Genomic DNA, 18,281 nt, shown 5'->3' with positions numbered 1-18,281 from the left:
GAGACCTATGATAAATAACTTACCCGACCAAACATCATCGCCTTAGACTTGTTAGGTATCACACCTCAACAAACCTAAATTGGTTCCTAAACCTAATAGAATGGCGAAAACTTACTCAGTTACATAGCTTAGAAAATTGTTTACTTTCCAGAAGAACCAGTAATTTTTGCTGGCCTGTCTGTTCATGACTTCTGTAGAGCCATGTTGTGTGATAACCTGACCTGTAGCTGGCTGATTAATCATTTACTTTGTTACATTTATGAGGCAATGCTTCGCCTACAGTTGAGTGCATTATAATTTATGAGGATGGTAGTTAAGACAATTGATTAGTGAAGTAAGACGAACGCATCTCCTTTCTTTTTTAAGCTGCTTCTGTGTTTGGAAGACAAATGAGATTAAATGTTTGGTCACGGTTTTTTATTGTTTTCCTTACATTTTGTTTGCCTAGTTTCTCTGTTTATGAAATGAAAGATATTGAAAGTTTTCATATCATTTGTATGTAGTTTTGGGTTTTAAATTAAGAGTTGTAAAAGTTACAAAGTAGTGCTGGATGTTATCCGGCATATACCAAAAAATGTTAAATGGGGAAGAAAGGTCGGGAACAAGTAACATATGGTGAGTTTTGAGATTGAAAATTTAATTCTTAATCACTTACTATTTAGGTGGTTTAATGCTAGTTTTAGTCAAGTTTATTGAAAGACAAAATAGAGTGATATAATTTAGTTCATTGGATTATAACAATGTGGTCTTGAAAATCTTTTGTAAAAATAAAAGAAAGGGATAATTTGTCATCTGCTATCGCTTGTTGCTACTAACGGGTTTCGGTTGATTTCCTTTAATTAGTTACGCAAGTGTTTCAGTTCGCTGAAGATTTAAGAGATCAAATGATATAAATGTGTGAGAAAGAGTTTAAATAAAATTTAACTTATAAATATTAATAAATTAGATTATTTTTATGAAAATTATATATATATATATATGTTGGGATCAATATGCCCAATCTCTTAACTTGTGAAAACATGTGAGAAAACAAAATAACTAGTTAAGTACCAAATGCAATAGTAAAAATAAAGAAGAATTAATTTACGTAGAAAATTCTCTAAATGTGAAAAGTAAAAATCCCAGAATCTAAGTCTACTTAAAATTCTACTAATATCACTAAATTTGGGTTATAAAATCCTCTCAACAATCGCAAGAGGTAAGAAACAAAATACATAATCAAATTTATCTCAAATTAATGTAATAACAAAAGAGTTGGGGAAGAACAAGTTAAACCACAAGGCAATACGAAAATGACTTGATTCCCAAGAATCTCGACCTCCAAATCAGATCTCCACTATTCAGATCCTAGGACCATGAGTCTAGAACAAACCTGCCAAATTTCAGCTCAATCGAACCACAAAACACCATCTGATCATCTGTTTAATCATAGCTGCGTAAGTAGAAACTGAAATCTGAATTTCTCCAAGAATTTTGCCATTTTTCTTCTCTTTCTTATGCACTACTTTTGTAGCCTAAAAGACACGTTACCGTAATCTCATTAAGAGTATTTAAGTCCCATGAGATAAAAAATATTAGTGACACAAAATCGAACTATCCTTTTAAAAATACTCAACCATTATTGGATCGTACTCTAATATATATATATATATATATTCCTGCCAAGTCATTATATATAAACTAAAAATAGAAGATGGAAGAACAGGCTTCACCAGGGTTTTTCAGTGAAAGCTATGAAATTTAACAATTTGGGTAAAATATTCAGTTTGCTATATATATATATATTCACTTGACAATGTAACCGGTTTGCACGTTATTATTGACTGAGGTGCAATAAGGGTAGTGCTTCTTAGCTAGGTTTGAAGAATTTGACTGTTTTTTTTAAAGTTTAAATGCACGTACGTATGGTATGGGAAGCAAAGCCGAGGTCAAAGAACAGACAGGAAGGGTTGCAAACGAGGGCTTGATTTTGGGACTTTCACTAACTTTGGAGTCCCCAAAGTTTGGCCATTTTTGAGTTTTGACTCGGTGCTTGCTGAACCTAAACTTCCCCCACCATTTATTAGTGGGTACTTGCTTGCTATCCACTGAGTAGATATTTGAGTTTGTAAGCTCAACTTCCCTTTTTACTATATTTATTTGCTCTCTCTCTCTCTCTCTCTTTATATATATATATATTATTCATCAATTTTGAGCATTGGACTGGAGGGCTATAAAAGGTAATTAAAACTCAAACTACTGCCTAAAAGCTTGCTTACTTTGCATAATTGCTTTGCAGAAAGCAAGAAATTGAGGAAACCCTAACCCTGGTTTTCCCCAAAAGGGCTACAAAATCGAAGGAGAATGGGAGAAAGAAACCCATTGCCACCCCATTAATAGGATTCGGAGGGTTATCTAGGAAAAGGGTAAATGGTGCAAATTACTACTAATAATAAATGATAGATTCACGTGCTTCAATAGTGAAAATCGTCAGTGTCTCTTAAAGCATGCATGCTGATAAAGTACTAAATATTTGTACCCATCCAAAAACAAATAAATAAATAAACATTGAGGTGTGGTTAAGAAAGGTCTCCATTTCTTAATTCATAGCCAACAATAGGACAAAATAAAGTAGCGAAGAGCTAGTCTCCATGGACGTAGCACGATTGATTTTTAAGTAGCACTCAAGTATGTAAGTTCGAGTCATAGTAGTCGCAACTGTGGGAGCTTTACTCTCTTATAGGGGTGGTTCTTTGTGGGCACTATGCACTGTGTCTCTTATTTGATGCGCTGCCGTGTACTGTAATTAACCCCTCCCACATGCATAAAATAATGTGTGGGAGCACTTAAGATGAAGGATTTCACCTTTACACCCAAAGTAGTAATAGCTTTTAAGTAAGAGTGTAAGAAAAGTGATATCTTGCACTCAGGTACTTGCCATTTATATCTAACATATATGATAATAGTTGTATTAAAAATTTGTATCTAATTTGGTATATCTCTTTTTTATCTTATTTGAGATTAGACTATAGTTATTTTATTATCATTTTGATAATTCGATGTATTTTGATATAAAGTTAGTTGGAGTAATTTATGTTACTTTTATTAGTGAGAATTTATATATGGTAATGATGGGTTGTCAAAATTTAATTAGTATTCATATTGAAGGGCCAAACCAGTTAACACGTTTCGTCTGTGCGCGTGAGATACAAGTTTTAATATAATAATGGAAGTGTTTCAGCTGTTTTGCACTTTGGAAAACTTGATATGACCTAGGTTAGGCTCTTCTCATTGCTGCTGTTTAGAGCAATCTAAGCCTAATTAGTTTCATTTATGTGAAAATTACAAGTACGAGGAGCATTTCTTGTGCCTAGCTAGTGGTATATGACTTAATGCCACAAGGTTTCAAACATTTCTGGGACTGAGTTCTTACATATATAGATTTTTTGTGTGTGTTTAATTACTTAGTGTTTATAATTTGTAGATTATTATTCATGTTTTACGAGTCTACTCGATGCATATTCAAAGAATAATGATTACGGATTCTCATGAATAAAAAAGAAAAAGAAGATGGAAAGGCTTGATATCTGAAACTTTCATGCTAGCTAGCTAGCTGGTTCTACATTTAAAATGCCAGCAAAATGTTATTGATTCAAATGTGAAAATAAAGCAAAAAAAGGTCAGCTTATAAGCAGCAAATGTGGAGTTTCCTGCCAAACCTTGATGCACCTGAATTTCCACCCTCAAATTAATATAATATGTGTGTGTGTGTGTGTGTGTGTATCAGGGGCAAAACTGTTCTTGAGAGGAAGGAAAATACCTTTGCAAGAATGACCCCGTCCCAGCCAAAAGCCAATATTAGACCATTGATAAAGTCAACTTTGTCCATCTGGATGGAGTTTTAACTCTGAAATAAAGGTAAAAGGGGGTGTGGGGTCCAAATATATGGATCTACATATATTATATGTTTACCTAAGTGATATATTATATGTGATCATATAAATATATATATATATATAGAGAGAGAGAGAGAGAGAGTTATAATATATATGAACCTTTTAGGGGCATCTCTTAGCAGTCCAAAGTTGGCCACAATTTATATTCATTACATTTAATTTAACCTGACAAGTCAGGAATAGAAGCTGTGGGGAATGGAATAGAAATGGTATTTTTGGATCCTGAGAAACTAAATCTATCTAAACTAATAAAAACTTGATTCTAATCACAGCTAGGACCTTAACAGTTGAAAATAATTTTGGGCTTTGCATTGGAAGTAGGTTTAGGTCCACCTTTCCAAATCCAATTTCAAACCAAAGGTTATTAAAGAAACCCTTAGGTTGGAATTTTTTCTTTGTCTGGACGTGGAGGTGAGAGTTAAAACCCTTGAATGAGAGAGAGTTAATGAGTAATTAATAAGAAATTGACAACCAAGCATGATCCCAATAAACCCCTGATTTACTAGCTTCTTGAGATTCCTCCATTTGGATTAAACTAACCACAAATGGGTTCATGGAGGCATAAGTGACTTAGAAGTCTTTGCAGGAAATCCATATCCTTGACTTAGGGTTTCTCGGTAGTTGTTCTTGAGAAGATTGCTCTAATCCTAAAAATTGAGCTTCTCTGAGAGTTAACTCCAATCGTCACAAAAACACACGCAGCTGCTTTAAAGTTACCACAAAAGGCGGCTGATCCTTCGGACCCAGAACCCTTCTCAGGAAGCATATAATGGCTTCAAATTAAGTGAAACTCCGTTGTGAAACACTGCATGCTTCTTGGTCTCCACCTCTTTCTGTTCAACCTCATCCTAGCTTTAGGGTTTCTTAACTTTTGGATAGTACCGTGTGGTAAGATATATATATATATCTGTGATTGTTTTGGTGGAAAAAGTTTCGTTAGATTTAGAGAAGGGTGAAGGAAAAAGGATGGATAAAAGAAGTGATCAAACTGATAAGATGGATGAGATCATGCTGCCCGGGTTTCGGTTTCATCCAACTGATGAAGAACTTGTTGGTTTTTACCTAAAGAGGAAGGTCCAGCAGCGACCTCTCTCCATTGAACTCATCAAGCAGCTAGACATCTACAAATATGATCCATGGGATCTCCCAAGTAAGATTCAGATTCAAATTCAAACCTTCTTATTTTCTTTCTTGCATGTTTCATGCTTTAATGATATGGATGGATCACGATCTACTTTTATGGCTTCAATGTATAAATCTGTTCATTCTTATCTTTGTAACAAATCAACCGCATATATACATATATATATATCTTGGTTTTTGGAATGGCAGAGTTGGCAACTACTGGGGAGAAAGAGTGGTACTTCTACTGCCCGAGGGACCGCAAGTACAGAAACAGCGCGAGGCCGAACAGGGTGACCGGAGCCGGGTTTTGGAAAGCCACCGGCACTGACCGGCCGATCTACTCCTCGGACGGATCAAAGTGTATTGGCTTGAAGAAGTCCCTTGTGTTCTACAAAGGTAGAGCCGCTAAGGGCATCAAAACTGACTGGATGATGCACGAGTTTCGGTTACCTTCACTCGCCGACTCATTCCCACAGAAGAGACTCATCGATAAAGCCATACCTCCAAATGTAAACCAAAATCCCATGAATACTTCCATTTCATATATTAATTACAAGGCTACATATATATATATATATATAATATTAAGATCTATTGCGTCTACTTGTGGGGGCTTGCAGGATGCATGGGCAATTTGCAGGATCTTCAAGAAAACAAGCTCAAATACTGCACAAAGAGCCATCTCCCATTCTTGTTTCTCCCCACTGCCTGATCCCACATTGGATACATTCATCCAAGGCTCTAACAGCAATCAGTTCACTTCAGAGAACTTGCCATCAATGACAAATAAATCTAGTTCATCCGCCCAATTTAGCTCCAACAGTGCTACTGATCTTCAACAATCATGCATTACTAGTTTCTCCCCTCTAGATCTTCCCATCAGCACCATGGCCACCAAGCCTCCTCCTTCTCAAGTCTCCATTTCAAGCGTGGACCTTCCCTCGGTTTACGCGTTTTCGTGCCTCGACACTTCATCGTCAGGACCCTGCAGAGTGGATGCACCTCCTATGTCTATGGTCTTAACCATGCCACAATATTCCATAATGGAAGATTTCTGCAAGGCCTCTCATCATGAAAGCATAGACCAGCTGAGTGGCTTGCAAGATCAGCAATGCCATGGTGGTTTCTCGAGTGCTAATGCTTTGGCACAGGAAGTTCAGGCCAGTGTTGGACATGGGGAAGAAACAAGCTTAATGAAGCATCCCAACGGGGCGCATCTCGAGGACCAGTGGATGAGCATAAGATCTGGGGCTGGGAATCCCTACAGCTTGCCTTTGAGCATGCCTGCTGAATATTACGGTTTGCTGTGGAGTTCTTCTCCTTGTCCCAGCGAGATGTCGACTAGCTACTCCACTAACAAGTGCTATACTTGAAGAAGAAGAAGAAGTTCAAGTTGATACACAGCTAGCCATAACCCAATATTGTTTTTGTTCTCCCCCAGTTTTTGTCTTCCCAAGTTCTCAGGTTCAAGCTCATTTTAACTAACACTCTTTAGATAGGGTGCAATCAATTGTATAATTTCCTCTAGACCCTTGCATTTGTTTCCTAACTGATGAATGACAAATCTAGCGGTTAAGATACTGAAAAATATTCTCTCTCTCTCTCTGCATCTCCTTACAGTACTGAATGCGTGTTTCTATATACATATATATATATATATATATGATGACGATGAAGATGGTGATAGTATTGGCCAAATGATTGTTGATGCATGAACTGTGATATTGGCTCCATGGTGACAATGTGTTCAGATGCTGCTCCTTAATTGCCCTTGTGATAATGTCATGGTTTGGTTCGAGAGATTATTTTAATGTGTTATCAATATAAATCATTGAGGATGAGCCTCTATATAGTTTCTTTTTATGATAAGAAAATTATTTGTTTAGGTTATGGAAATAATTATCTCTAAAAAATTTTCCAGACAAGTGTTATATACATACATACATATATATATATATGCATGTATGTGAATATAATTCTATCTTCTCACACTAATGAATGACTAAGATTTGTCAAACGTTTAAAACTCTGATTTTTGATGAATATAAACACTCAATTATAAAATCTTTTTTTTTTTTTTAATTTCAAGTTCAAAATAGCCAGTACAAAAGAGGTTACCCCAACAGAGTTGTTGCACCCAAACATAAAGCTTAGACCAAGGATTTGGCCCAAACCCCCAAAAAAAAAAAAAAGTCCAATGCTAGAGCAATTTTGGGAAAGGGTGTGCACGGTTCGGTTTAGTCGATTTTTGATATTTTTAGTACACTAAATTGCTTGTACAATTTTTCTATCAAACCAGACCGTGCGATCTAATTTGGTGAGCAGAAATCGTACCGCAAAATACAGTGTGATTTGGTACAATTTTCACGATTTACCCAAAACATCCAAAATATTAATTCATCTATTTTTGTGGTGCGATTTCTTCAGTTTCATAAATTATTTCATCAACTATTTAGCTTATGAACCAAAATAAATAAAAAATTATATATAAACAAAACAGATTATTTATATATAAACATTATGAATATATAAATTGTTTTATAATTTTTAAAATAAATTATTATTATAAACAAAATAAAATAAACAATTTATATATAAACTGTTAAACAGATTGATAAACAATTTATTTTGATAAATAATTTATCAAAATAAATTATTTCATAATTTTTTTATTATTACATTATCCTCGACCAGTTCAGATTAAACTGAACAAAGAAATTCTCAAATTATAAACTGCACGGTTTGAGGATTTCTCAAACCATGCCAGAACACCTCTCTTAAAAAACCACACAGTGCGATGTGATACGGTTTAATCGATTTTCACAATTTATTAATTTTTTTGAACACTCTTAATTTTAGCTGTCTATTACCGGATATGCTTTTTAATTAATATTTATTTTACTAGGACCCAGTCACAATCTTATTTTGCATCAATTGACATTGTAATTATAATGTTTTGTATTGTGGCCAACTTGAATTTATTAGAAGAAGATGCAATTGAGGATAATGATTGAGAAGAGAAAAATCCTTCTATCATAGCTTAACCTGTATAAAAAATTCATAACTGCTACATTATTTTGGTAACTTTTAAAGGGAAAAAAAGAAGAAGAAATTAAGGTGAAGCTCCAGGATTTGCTTGCAACTGCTTCTTGAAACACCATTCATCTTACTCTTATTTTTATAGTTAAAGAATATTATATATAATATTATGCAATTCTGCTAAGAATTTACAATTTAATTAGTTAGTTAGGCCTTAGTTCTTAATTAGTGTTTTCATATATGCATTGGTTTCTATTAGGCTCTTAATGTAAAAAAGCCGTGTGTGATTGTGTGTGTGTAATATATTACTTTATAATATAATTTCTTGATTGGGTTCAGCTCGGTAGAAAAAGAAGCATTGCCCGTGTGTGTGTGTAATATATTACTTTATTCTATAGTATTACCACCCACTATATTCCACGAAAATCGAAACAGAAATAAAAAATATTTTTTATAAAAAATAAAAACATAAAAACGAATATTTTTTAAAAAAAATAAATATAAATAAAGTTCGAAACGGAAATAACAAATATTTTCGAAACGTTTCAAAAATAAGAAAACGATTCTTATGAGATATTTTCATACAACATAAACCACCCATACATTTTTACATAGATGTAAAAACATTTATTTTCTTTTCCTTCCAAAAAATTAAAATACGGTATAAATGAAAAACGTTTTTATAAAAAAATAAAAATACAAGATAAAAATGTAAATTTAAAAAATATAAACTTTTATAAATATAATTTTTAATAAAAAAATTATAAAAATAATTCAAATATAATACAAATAAATATAAACAATAAACATAAATTCCATAATACATTCAAACAAATATAAAATAAAATTCACAATGCATTCAAACAATCCTAAACCCTAAACACAAACATAAACATAGCTCACATCTCATGTATATCAACACAAACATAAAGAAAGAAAACAAAGTAAGAGTTAGATGAACAGAGAGAGAGAAAGGGGAAAGGAGCTTGACCGGCGACGACCTGAGAGGGAGAGATAGTGGTGATCGATAAAAGGAACGACTGGCAGTGAGACTTCAAGATTCGACACCAAGAGGGGCGATCTTTGGCGAAGGAACGAGGAACCGAAAACAACGGAATGGCGACAAGTGAGCAGCAACGTGCGTGAGTGATAACGGATTCAAAAACAAAGTGAAAGAAAAAGAAAGAAGAAAAAAAGAGAGGGAAAAAAAGGGGTTTCATCCAGCCTACTGGAATCAGGATGCGTGCGAGATGCGTGACAGCCAGCGAGGGCCTGACTGACCGCTGTCGTTGGAAACGCGTTTCCAGTCATTTTATGTAAATTGCAAAACAGTCCCGAAACGTTTGGCAATTTACAGACAGCCCAAAAAATGTTTCAGGCTGTTTTCTCCATTTCCGTGCTTCACTGTTAATACCCCTACCTTTAAAAGCAACTGTATCCGCATTTCATGGAAACAATCCAGACACTAATTTGAAATAATAGGGGTGGTCAAAAAGAGCACCAGCATAATCTACTTGTTGACAAAGTGAAGAAATGAAGTACTAGTTCAAACAGCCTAAGAAGATACAAAACGAAATTTGAATACCACAAATTACATTTCTCTGATGCCTGGGCATGTCCAAAATTCTCTCGCTGCAATTTTGAATCAAAATATCTTCCAAAGCTCAGCTCTTAGCAGCTTGCTTCTCTTTGGCCTTCTGAATTTTCAAGACTTTCTTCACAATCTTTTGCTCTTCCACTAAAAAGGCTCTGATGATCCTATAAAGATATCAACAATAACCATAAACTTGTTAAGAGCTAGAAACAAGCATCAACGGAAGAAGAGAGTTAAATGTTAAAGCATCAACGGACCTTTCCCTTACGGCACCTCCAGACAAGACCCCACCATAAGCACGGTTCACAGTCCTCCGATTTCGAGACAATCTGGATCTCTTATATTCAGCAGGCCTCAAATGAGGAATCTACAGGTACAATCAACACCGTCTCATCAGTTTGACGTAACAAACAAATGAAATGATGTTTGAAACACACAAAATCCAGACAAAATGCTCCATCAAATGAACTCTTTAGTTGCAATTAATAAATGAAGATTACCCGTTCTAACAAAACAGCAATATCAACATAGTGGACTGGGAGATTGCATTGCATGTTAAATGGCAGCATTTCAATATGCCATTAGGGAGGGTATAAAATTACATTGTTTAAGGCAGAAAACAACTGCTCGGGAACTGATTTTTTGTTAATATCAGATTTAACTACATTGTACAATAATAAGCGGTGATATGAAAGAACATAATGTACCTTGATTGTACATTGAGATAGTTGATCTAGTCATAGTGATACTCACCATGTTAATATGACTTGTTAGTACATATAACTTACCACATCATTTCTTTTTTTATTTGTGTGTACGTGTGTAACAGATAGGGTTCCGGGCTTTGATCAACATTATCAACATCATTTAGTAGTAGTAATTTTTAGAGAAAATACCCATCCCTACTTGGGAATTGACCATTTTTACTAATACTCGTGAGAAACTAACCACCAACCACCATTTTATAGTATCTGACTTAACCATGTCATTGAGCAGCCAGCTAGGTTTTAGAATTACAACCCTCCATTAGGACAGATAGAGCCCCTGTCATTAACCTCCCAGCACATTCTATAAAAGCGAAGAATATAATTGCCTGCCATTTTGGCTTTCATTTTTTTAGTGAGTTAACTTCTAAATGACCACTTGAAAGTAGGGATGTCAATGAGTCCCCAATTAACCCCATCTAAAATCCCCCCAATTAAACAAGTATGGAAATTCATAATTGGGGGATATAGGCATAAGGTTTTGAACATATACTAAATCAAGTATGCAAATGGGTACTTGGCGAACCCATTTACATCCCTATTTGACAGCATTTAATTTCTGGAACTAATAAGAGCAATTTTGCAATCAAAATCTTCAATATATGGTCCAAAAGGGGATTGAAATGCAGACTAAATGTAGCAACTCAAAGTTTGTCATATGCATCTTGTGGCCCTATGTTATTGCATCATATAGCATCATACCAAAGCACATTTAAAGCCTCAGCCTCCATTCTGGTCACAAATCTGTTGCTTCAAACCCCATTGGCTGTCAAACATGCACAGTCCAACCCATTTACCCATCAAAAGTTATACAATACACTGGGATACAGGGTTAATGAAGGTTTAGGGTTTGTAAGCTTGATCTTTCTCAGTCATTAAGCTTTATCTGGTAACATTTTTTATATGTTCTTAATTCATAAATGCCACTCCGGTACATGATCATCCCTCCTCAATCTTCAGTAACCCCATCAGAACAATCTTATAACACTCACATGGCCTATAATCTTATAACACACAGCTCGATTCCTTGGTAATCTTCATATTCCCAATCATGCCCCACCAATCAAACAAACACACAAACATGCCCAAGACAAATCTAAATGCACGAAAAAGTTGGCATTTAAAAGATATTAGCAGAGGAAACTATCATTACTGATTGAGTAACCATTTTTATTGGACACATTGGCAGTTCACCTCACTGTCCATGCAATTGCTGCAAAATTTCACTTACAAAATGCATCTAGGTAATGATGTCTTTACCTAAGAAAAGTATGAAAAAAAATAAAAGAAATATAATATCAAACAAAATTCGTCAGTAGGTACCCCAGTTAGAAAAAATAAAAATTGACTCATCTAGATTTCTGCAACTCTCTAACTTCTGTAAGATCCACCACCACCAGGATCATTCTACCACCCAATATAACTTTTGACACCAAAACTCCAAACATAGGTAAATTGCCTCATCTAGCCGACACCACCTAGACTAGTGGGCTTAAGGATTGTGACAGTTGCTAGAAAAATTATTCCACCACAGAAAAATTGGTCCTGGCGATAATTGTTGTGGCAATCAGCATAGGTAACAAAACAGAACTAGAACATAATGCGAACCCACAAACTAAAAAAGAACAAAAATGAGAAGAAGAGGCCATACTCCTTGGATTCTCTTGCCAGTGACCGGGCACTTGGGACCGCTAGCTCGCTTCTTGGTGCTCTGGTACACCAGTTTCCCACCTATTATCCCCATTTACCAACGAGCCTCAGAGCCATAAATACATAAACAAATCAAGCATTCGCAAACACATTGTAATGTACATAATCTCTCTACCAAGAAGATTGGTACGCATGCAAATAAATATACATAATCATATACATATATATACACGAAGAAATCAGGAATTGAAGAGCACACCGGGCGTTTTGACGACACGGTGCTGGTTGGATTTGGTGGCGTAGCTGTGCCGCGTCCGGTAAGTGAGCCGCTGCACCATTTTCTCGCCTCTCTCTCTTTCTCTCTCTCTCTCTGGTGAGCTGAGGCAGAAGGGTTTATCGAGGGAGAGAATACGAGAAACGTTTGCCAATGGAGGAGTTTTTAAGCGTGCTTCGCCCTAGATCCTACGGCTGACATTGATCTCAAGTGTTCAACGGCTGTAATTCTGCAGATTCTGCGTGTGATTCTTTTTAACACGCGGGATTGACCTATTGGTTCCGTGCCATTGACGTGTACCATCGGGTCGGGGAGAAATTATGCAATTGAGGAAGAACGGATTAAATTTAAATGAAATAAAAGTTTATATAAATATTATTTTTTGGTGTTCTTAGATCATATGAAAATAAAAAATATATATTTTTAAGTAGTTTGATTTATTATTTAATATAAGAAATTATATTATTATATTATTCTATATTGTGTGTGATTTTTCAATAAAATGATCAAATATTATTTAATATCACATTTTTATTGTATTATTAGAAAATTGTTTTTAATATCTTTAAAAAAATAAAAATAACGAGCCAAAAGACCTGCTTAACCATCAAGTTAGTGTCACAAGTTAGAAAAATTAAGAATTTATTATCTTTATTCAATTATTATTTACCCTTATATATTTAGAGTAATGAAATTAAGAGTGAAAATTATAACTGTTACAATTAGTAACCATCATAAATAATTGTTTGATAACTTTATATACAACTATAACTTACAGTGTCGACTATATGAATAAATTATCAAGAAAATTATTAAAGTCTCTTTATTTTCTCTTAATTTTGTCTATTTTCTTTCTTATTTCTCTCGATTTCACCTTACTTTTAGTAGTTTTTCACTTATTTCTATCTAATTCTCCCTAATGTTCTATCAATTTCTCCTTCATTTCTATTTGTTTCTCTTTAATTTTCTATTTCTTTCTCTCTCAATTCTTCTTATTTCTCTCTTAATTTTATTTCTATCTTAAAAAAAAAAATCATTAGCTAGAACTAGAGTCCTGACAATTTGCTTCCTCAGCCTGATTCAACCCACTTGACATGTTCAACTATGAGCACCTGCGTCACTACAAAAAGGATAATGGTAATCTCACCATTAATTACTTCATTTATGAATTTCGTAATAATAAAAATATATGTCTTATCGAGACAGAATTTGTAACTTGCTATCTTCTTTCCTAATAGGCAAAGATTGACCTCCATAGAAATGATGATTCATTCAGATTGACATGAAAGTCCAACTACATTGTATTGTCAGAATCCAAATTGTATATTTGAAAGAGGTTGATCTCTTTACTTCTCTCATAGTACAATTCTCTTCTTGTCGAACCCCCTTTCTCCTCGGTCCACAAAGACAAAATGTAAGACTGATGCCAATAGTTTATTATGGAAGAAAAGACTCATTAAGTTAGAATCACTAACTAATACTAATTTAATAAAAAATACTAATATAATAAAAAAGAACTATTTTTTTTTGTATACTTTCCCCAGTTCTGTTGCTACCGCAGGCTTTACGTAATCGATCGGATTATAAAATCCCGAGCATATAATGTTTTGGATCGTAGTGAAATTATTTAGCGATGAGCATATAATGTTTTAAATGTTTATAATTATTTTTAGAACATTGGGCTGTATTGCTATAACAAGTGAGGTTTGTACGTTTTGTATAATTCTTCCCTCTTTCAACAGCATGTATCTACTGGGAAGTTGAAAAGTGGTGTAGTGGGAAAAAGAGCTAGAAATCCTGGAAAGGGAAGAGCAAGAATGAAGATTCTACATGAACTTTTCTGCCGAAGAAGTTAATCTTTTTGAGCTTCTTCTGGCACCATACTAGCTGATCCGTTGTCAGCCTTGATAGGCTTAGTACTCTGGCCACCAGTTTCAGTTCAATCTGTGCAATCAACAGCTCTCGATCGATTCGTTTTTCTTCTGGATGCTTCTGGAACTTCTTCACTATGCAGTTCCCACTTCTCAGTGTGTCCTTGAGCCTTTTCTCCTTCTGTGACATGCACCAATTTCGAATGTGAAACAATAGTGCAAGGTGGTGTTGATCCACAGCAGGAAGAAAGAAAGAAAATGATGAAAGAAATCAACCTTCTGGAGACTGGTTTTGATGTCAATGAGCAGCTGAGAATCTGATGGATTTCGTAGATCGACATGAGTTGCTGGAAACGCCTTGAAGATCAGGTTGGACTCGTCTCTGTCTGGGCGAAGGAATTCCCAGAAGACACGCATTGATTCGTCGATGATTTCAGCCAGCATCGCGATTGACACCATGGTTACTCCATCAACTCCAGCATCCTTCAAGCAATCATCTGCAGTGGGCACAATGAAGCCTTATTCAGTGACTGCACTTGCTACATGATTCCAAAGGTTGTAAAAAGTCTGCATTACCTCGAAGAGCTGGTATCTGAAGCAGAGTTCGAAGCTCGCAACGATTCTTGGCATAGTTCTGAACTCTGGGACCTTGGAACGGCTCATTCTCCACAAATCTCTGCATAAGAACTTGAAACTGTTGGAATTCACCGGCCACTTGGCTGTACGGACGATCGCCTCAGGATCATGTTCTAGTAGCTCTGTTGCCTTCTCATACTGCCAATGGAGGATTTCCCATGAAAGGCAGGCTTGTCCAACGTAAACCGCTTCCAATTTTCTGTGCAATTCAGTGATGGACTTTAGTGTTGGATCAGCATAGATCCTTCTTAGTTTGCACGGCCAGAGGCTGGGGAAGAGAACCGATTTCACTGCAGAAACCGATGATCTTTGGCCCGGTTGCTGAGCCGGATCCTTCCACTGGAGGAAGCCTGTGATAGAATGAACCCAGCAATATCAATTCATGTAACCAGCATCACATGGTGAAATTTAGATAAATCTGATCTAGACCCGACTCGACTCGTACCCCCTCTTAAAGAATATATATACGTACACACAGGGCCGGCTCAAGGGGAGGCCACTAAGGCCTATGTCTAGGGTCCCCAAAAAGGGGCCCCAAAAAATTTTCAAAATCCAGCCCTGCTACTCAAAAAGGAGGTTGTTGTTCAAATTTTTTTTACTTTTGATGACAATTGAAAAGAAAAACAATTATAAAAAATTAAAAATAAAAGAATTTTTTATTATTTTTTAAAGGATCCTTAAATTAATAATGGCCTAGGCCCTCCAACCCTTTGAGCCGACCCTGCATACACACAAACAATCCAGAAAACAGTTTGCATGTTTTTCAAGCTACCTGTAATGTTGAATTGGTAAAAATTGGGAATTAGCTGTTGAATTTAGCAAAGATTCTATGCAAGCACTAAAACTGTGCTGGAACACATATGATATGGGCCACAGGGACAAGAGTGGAGTAATCAATTAGGCTTATCACTGATACAGTACTGAGGCGACAGATTTAATGGAGTTGAGGAAATTAGGAAAAGGCCGGATGGATGACATTAAAGGCCACTACTAGTTTGGATTATAACCTGCTTGAAAGTAGACGACATGATTCAGGAGAATCATCTTTAAGTGTGGAAATTGGAGGTGTAAAGAGGATGGTGACCCACCATGCAATACCATATCCTTAAAAGATCTCTTCCATTAAAAAATAAATAAATAAATTCATTTTCTTTATCATGGAAAGCAAACTGAAATTCTAATATGTGGGGGGCTATTAGAATTAGGATTTAGGAACTTACTAATTGCATGGAGAGTTTGGTAATTCAAGATGTCCAGTTTCCTCATCTTCTCTGAGTAGCTCTTGTAGACCTTTTGGATCTCTTCCATGAAGTCTTTATGCTCAAACTTTTCATCAATCTTCAGTGGCTTCAGATCTTCCACCATTTTGGGGGTCTCACATTCCTCTAAGATGGTGGGAAGCCCTTTGGCTCTGGCATTTTTTATCTCCATTTTCATCTGCTCAATCAAATCTTGATGCTTCAACAGAATATCAAACTCATCATCATAATCATCATCCTTCCAACCTGAAGCCCATGAATTTTTCTTCTGGAAATTTGGTTCTTTAAATCCTTCGAAACTGTACACCGGCTCTGTTTCTATCCTCTGTAAATTGTCCTGTTCGTGTAACAACTCTTTCCTGAGAAAATTTTCATCACGATGGCTGGAAAATTGCAAATTGGGCTCCAAATCTATGTACTCTTCATCAGTACTAACAATCCTGGTATCACCAAATTCTTCTGAATTTGGGATTTTCTCTGAAAATTCGATCTCTTTCTCTTCAGAAGGGCTGGGATTGTGAACTTCCATTGAGGCCCTTTCAACGGAATTACGAAACTCAATCTCTGCATCCAAAAGCAAAGACTGATTATCCGAAAGCAATCCATCGTCAGTTTCAGTAGGGATGGCTTGTTCTACATTTTCCCTACATGAGATTTCAACTGGGTCCTCTGTTTTTTCAAGAACAACATCCTCTGCTTCTGAGTCAAATTCCGGAAAATCTTCATCTCCGGAGGCTCGGTTGATCATTTGATCATCGCCCCCGAAACCATCATCTGAACTCACGGATAATTCTCGATTCAAAGAAAGCAATCCAACTTCATCTTCAGTAGGAACGGCTTGTTCTGGTTTCTCTGGAGTACTTTGTCTACATGAGATTTCAACAGAGTCCTCTGTTCTTCCAAGAACAACGGCCTCTGCTTCAGAATCAAATCCCTGAAAATCATCATCATCATCTGAACTCGCGGAAAATTCCTGATGCGCAGAAACGGGAGCTTCATGATTTCCAACATCAAAAATCGGGGAATCATTTGAACCCACACACAACTGATGAACAGTGAAACTTATAGTTTTTGGCTCTTCTATGAATCCACTTAAATCCTTGCAAGGCGTGATCTGGTACTTGCTAGTGCTTGGCTTAGGCGAATTTTCCAGGAAACCAGCGTTCTCTTTCTCACCAGTCCGAGGTTGAAACCCTTCCGGTTCCAAAACCTTGGAATCTGCGCCAGCAATTTCATTTTCTTCTTCTTCAGAATCATTCTTCCGTGAACTCTCATCCGCGTCCCCCAACCTGCCAAACAAAACAAGACGCGTTCAAACAATAGAAAAGGACATAAATCCACGTACCAGAAGAGAGGAAAATTATTTATACCTGACTATGAATCTGGCTATGAACCTGAAAAGATAAAGCAAGAAGGAAGAGGCCAAAACCCATAAAGAAGTAGCAAGCCTGAACATTGTGTTATGAACGAACTCCTCCACAAAACACTTATCAGGAAAATCAAACCACTGGGAATTTAGGGTTTCCATCAAAGCCATCAATGCATGCGAGCTTTTCTCATTGCGAAACAATGATGGTGGAACACTCCGATTTTTGGCATATATATCAGCTTTTTGTAACTTCACAAAAGCTTTAATGGAGAGTGGACCATTCACTTGCAGACAATGAAATCTATGGAGAAAAATCTAGCCACTGTGGGTAACGTTTAAGTTGTGTAAAGCGTAAAAGTTACCCAGCTTAAACGTTAGCAGCTTAAACGTTGTTGCATTTTTAATTTGTCTAAAGTTAAAAAGTTAGGTAATGTTTAACTGATAAGACTTTTGGATAAATATATTTTTAAATTATTAATTAATAATTATGTGTATTAATTTGAAAAAAACTAATAAATTATTAAAATTTAATAAAAATATAAAAATAGACATATTATTAAATAATATAAAATTTTACTATTAAATATATATTACACACTTACAAATATATATATATATATAACTTCCACAACTATTGAGGACACCGTCGACGATGGAGGATGGAGGAGGAGATAGACAATGGAGGCACGAGCAACAGACGACAACGACGACGATCAAGGCTGGAGGCGGGGATGGGAATAGATCTAGAGTCAGCAGGTCACCGGT

The 18,281-nt window shown here is 35.8% G+C and overlaps 3 protein-coding genes across 3 annotated transcripts; 1 reads left to right on the top strand and 2 right to left on the bottom strand.

Moving 5' to 3' along the window:
* The first annotated feature begins 4,630 nt into the window (after positions 1-4,630).
* Positions 4,631-6,639, top strand: LOC127797964 (protein FEZ-like). The gene is made up of 3 exons (XM_052331210.1): positions 4,631-5,085; positions 5,268-5,569; positions 5,681-6,639. Exons 1-3 carry the CDS (start codon positions 4,902-4,904, stop codon positions 6,431-6,433), a joined length of 1,239 nt encoding a protein of 412 aa, XP_052187170.1. The 5' UTR covers positions 4,631-4,901; the 3' UTR covers positions 6,434-6,639.
* Positions 6,640-9,584: 2,945 nt separating this feature from the next.
* Positions 9,585-12,536, bottom strand: LOC127796247 (60S ribosomal protein L34). The gene is made up of 4 exons (XM_052328297.1): positions 12,367-12,536; positions 12,109-12,188; positions 9,951-10,060; positions 9,585-9,857 (listed from the first exon to the last, which is right to left on the bottom strand). Exons 1-4 carry the CDS (start codon positions 12,443-12,445, stop codon positions 9,764-9,766), a joined length of 363 nt encoding a protein of 120 aa, XP_052184257.1. The 5' UTR covers positions 12,446-12,536; the 3' UTR covers positions 9,585-9,763.
* Positions 12,537-13,996: 1,460 nt separating this feature from the next.
* Positions 13,997-17,798, bottom strand: LOC127798246 (uncharacterized). Its single transcript, XM_052331686.1, is given in 6 exon segments — positions 13,997-14,433; positions 14,529-14,749; positions 14,829-14,990; positions 14,993-15,238; positions 16,109-17,436; positions 17,518-17,798. Coding segments are annotated over 6 exon segments (2,388 nt in total). The 5' UTR covers positions 17,685-17,798; the 3' UTR covers positions 13,997-14,169.
* Between the last annotated feature and the right edge of the window lie 483 nt (positions 17,799-18,281).

The sequence above is a fragment of the Diospyros lotus genome, chromosome 3 (genome assembly GCF_014633365.1).
Source record: "Diospyros lotus cultivar Yz01 chromosome 3, ASM1463336v1, whole genome shotgun sequence".
NCBI classification, from domain to species: domain Eukaryota; kingdom Viridiplantae; phylum Streptophyta; class Magnoliopsida; order Ericales; family Ebenaceae; genus Diospyros; species Diospyros lotus.
Note: the sequence above shows the minus strand (reverse complement) of the source record. Positions and strands in the feature narration are given on the sequence as shown.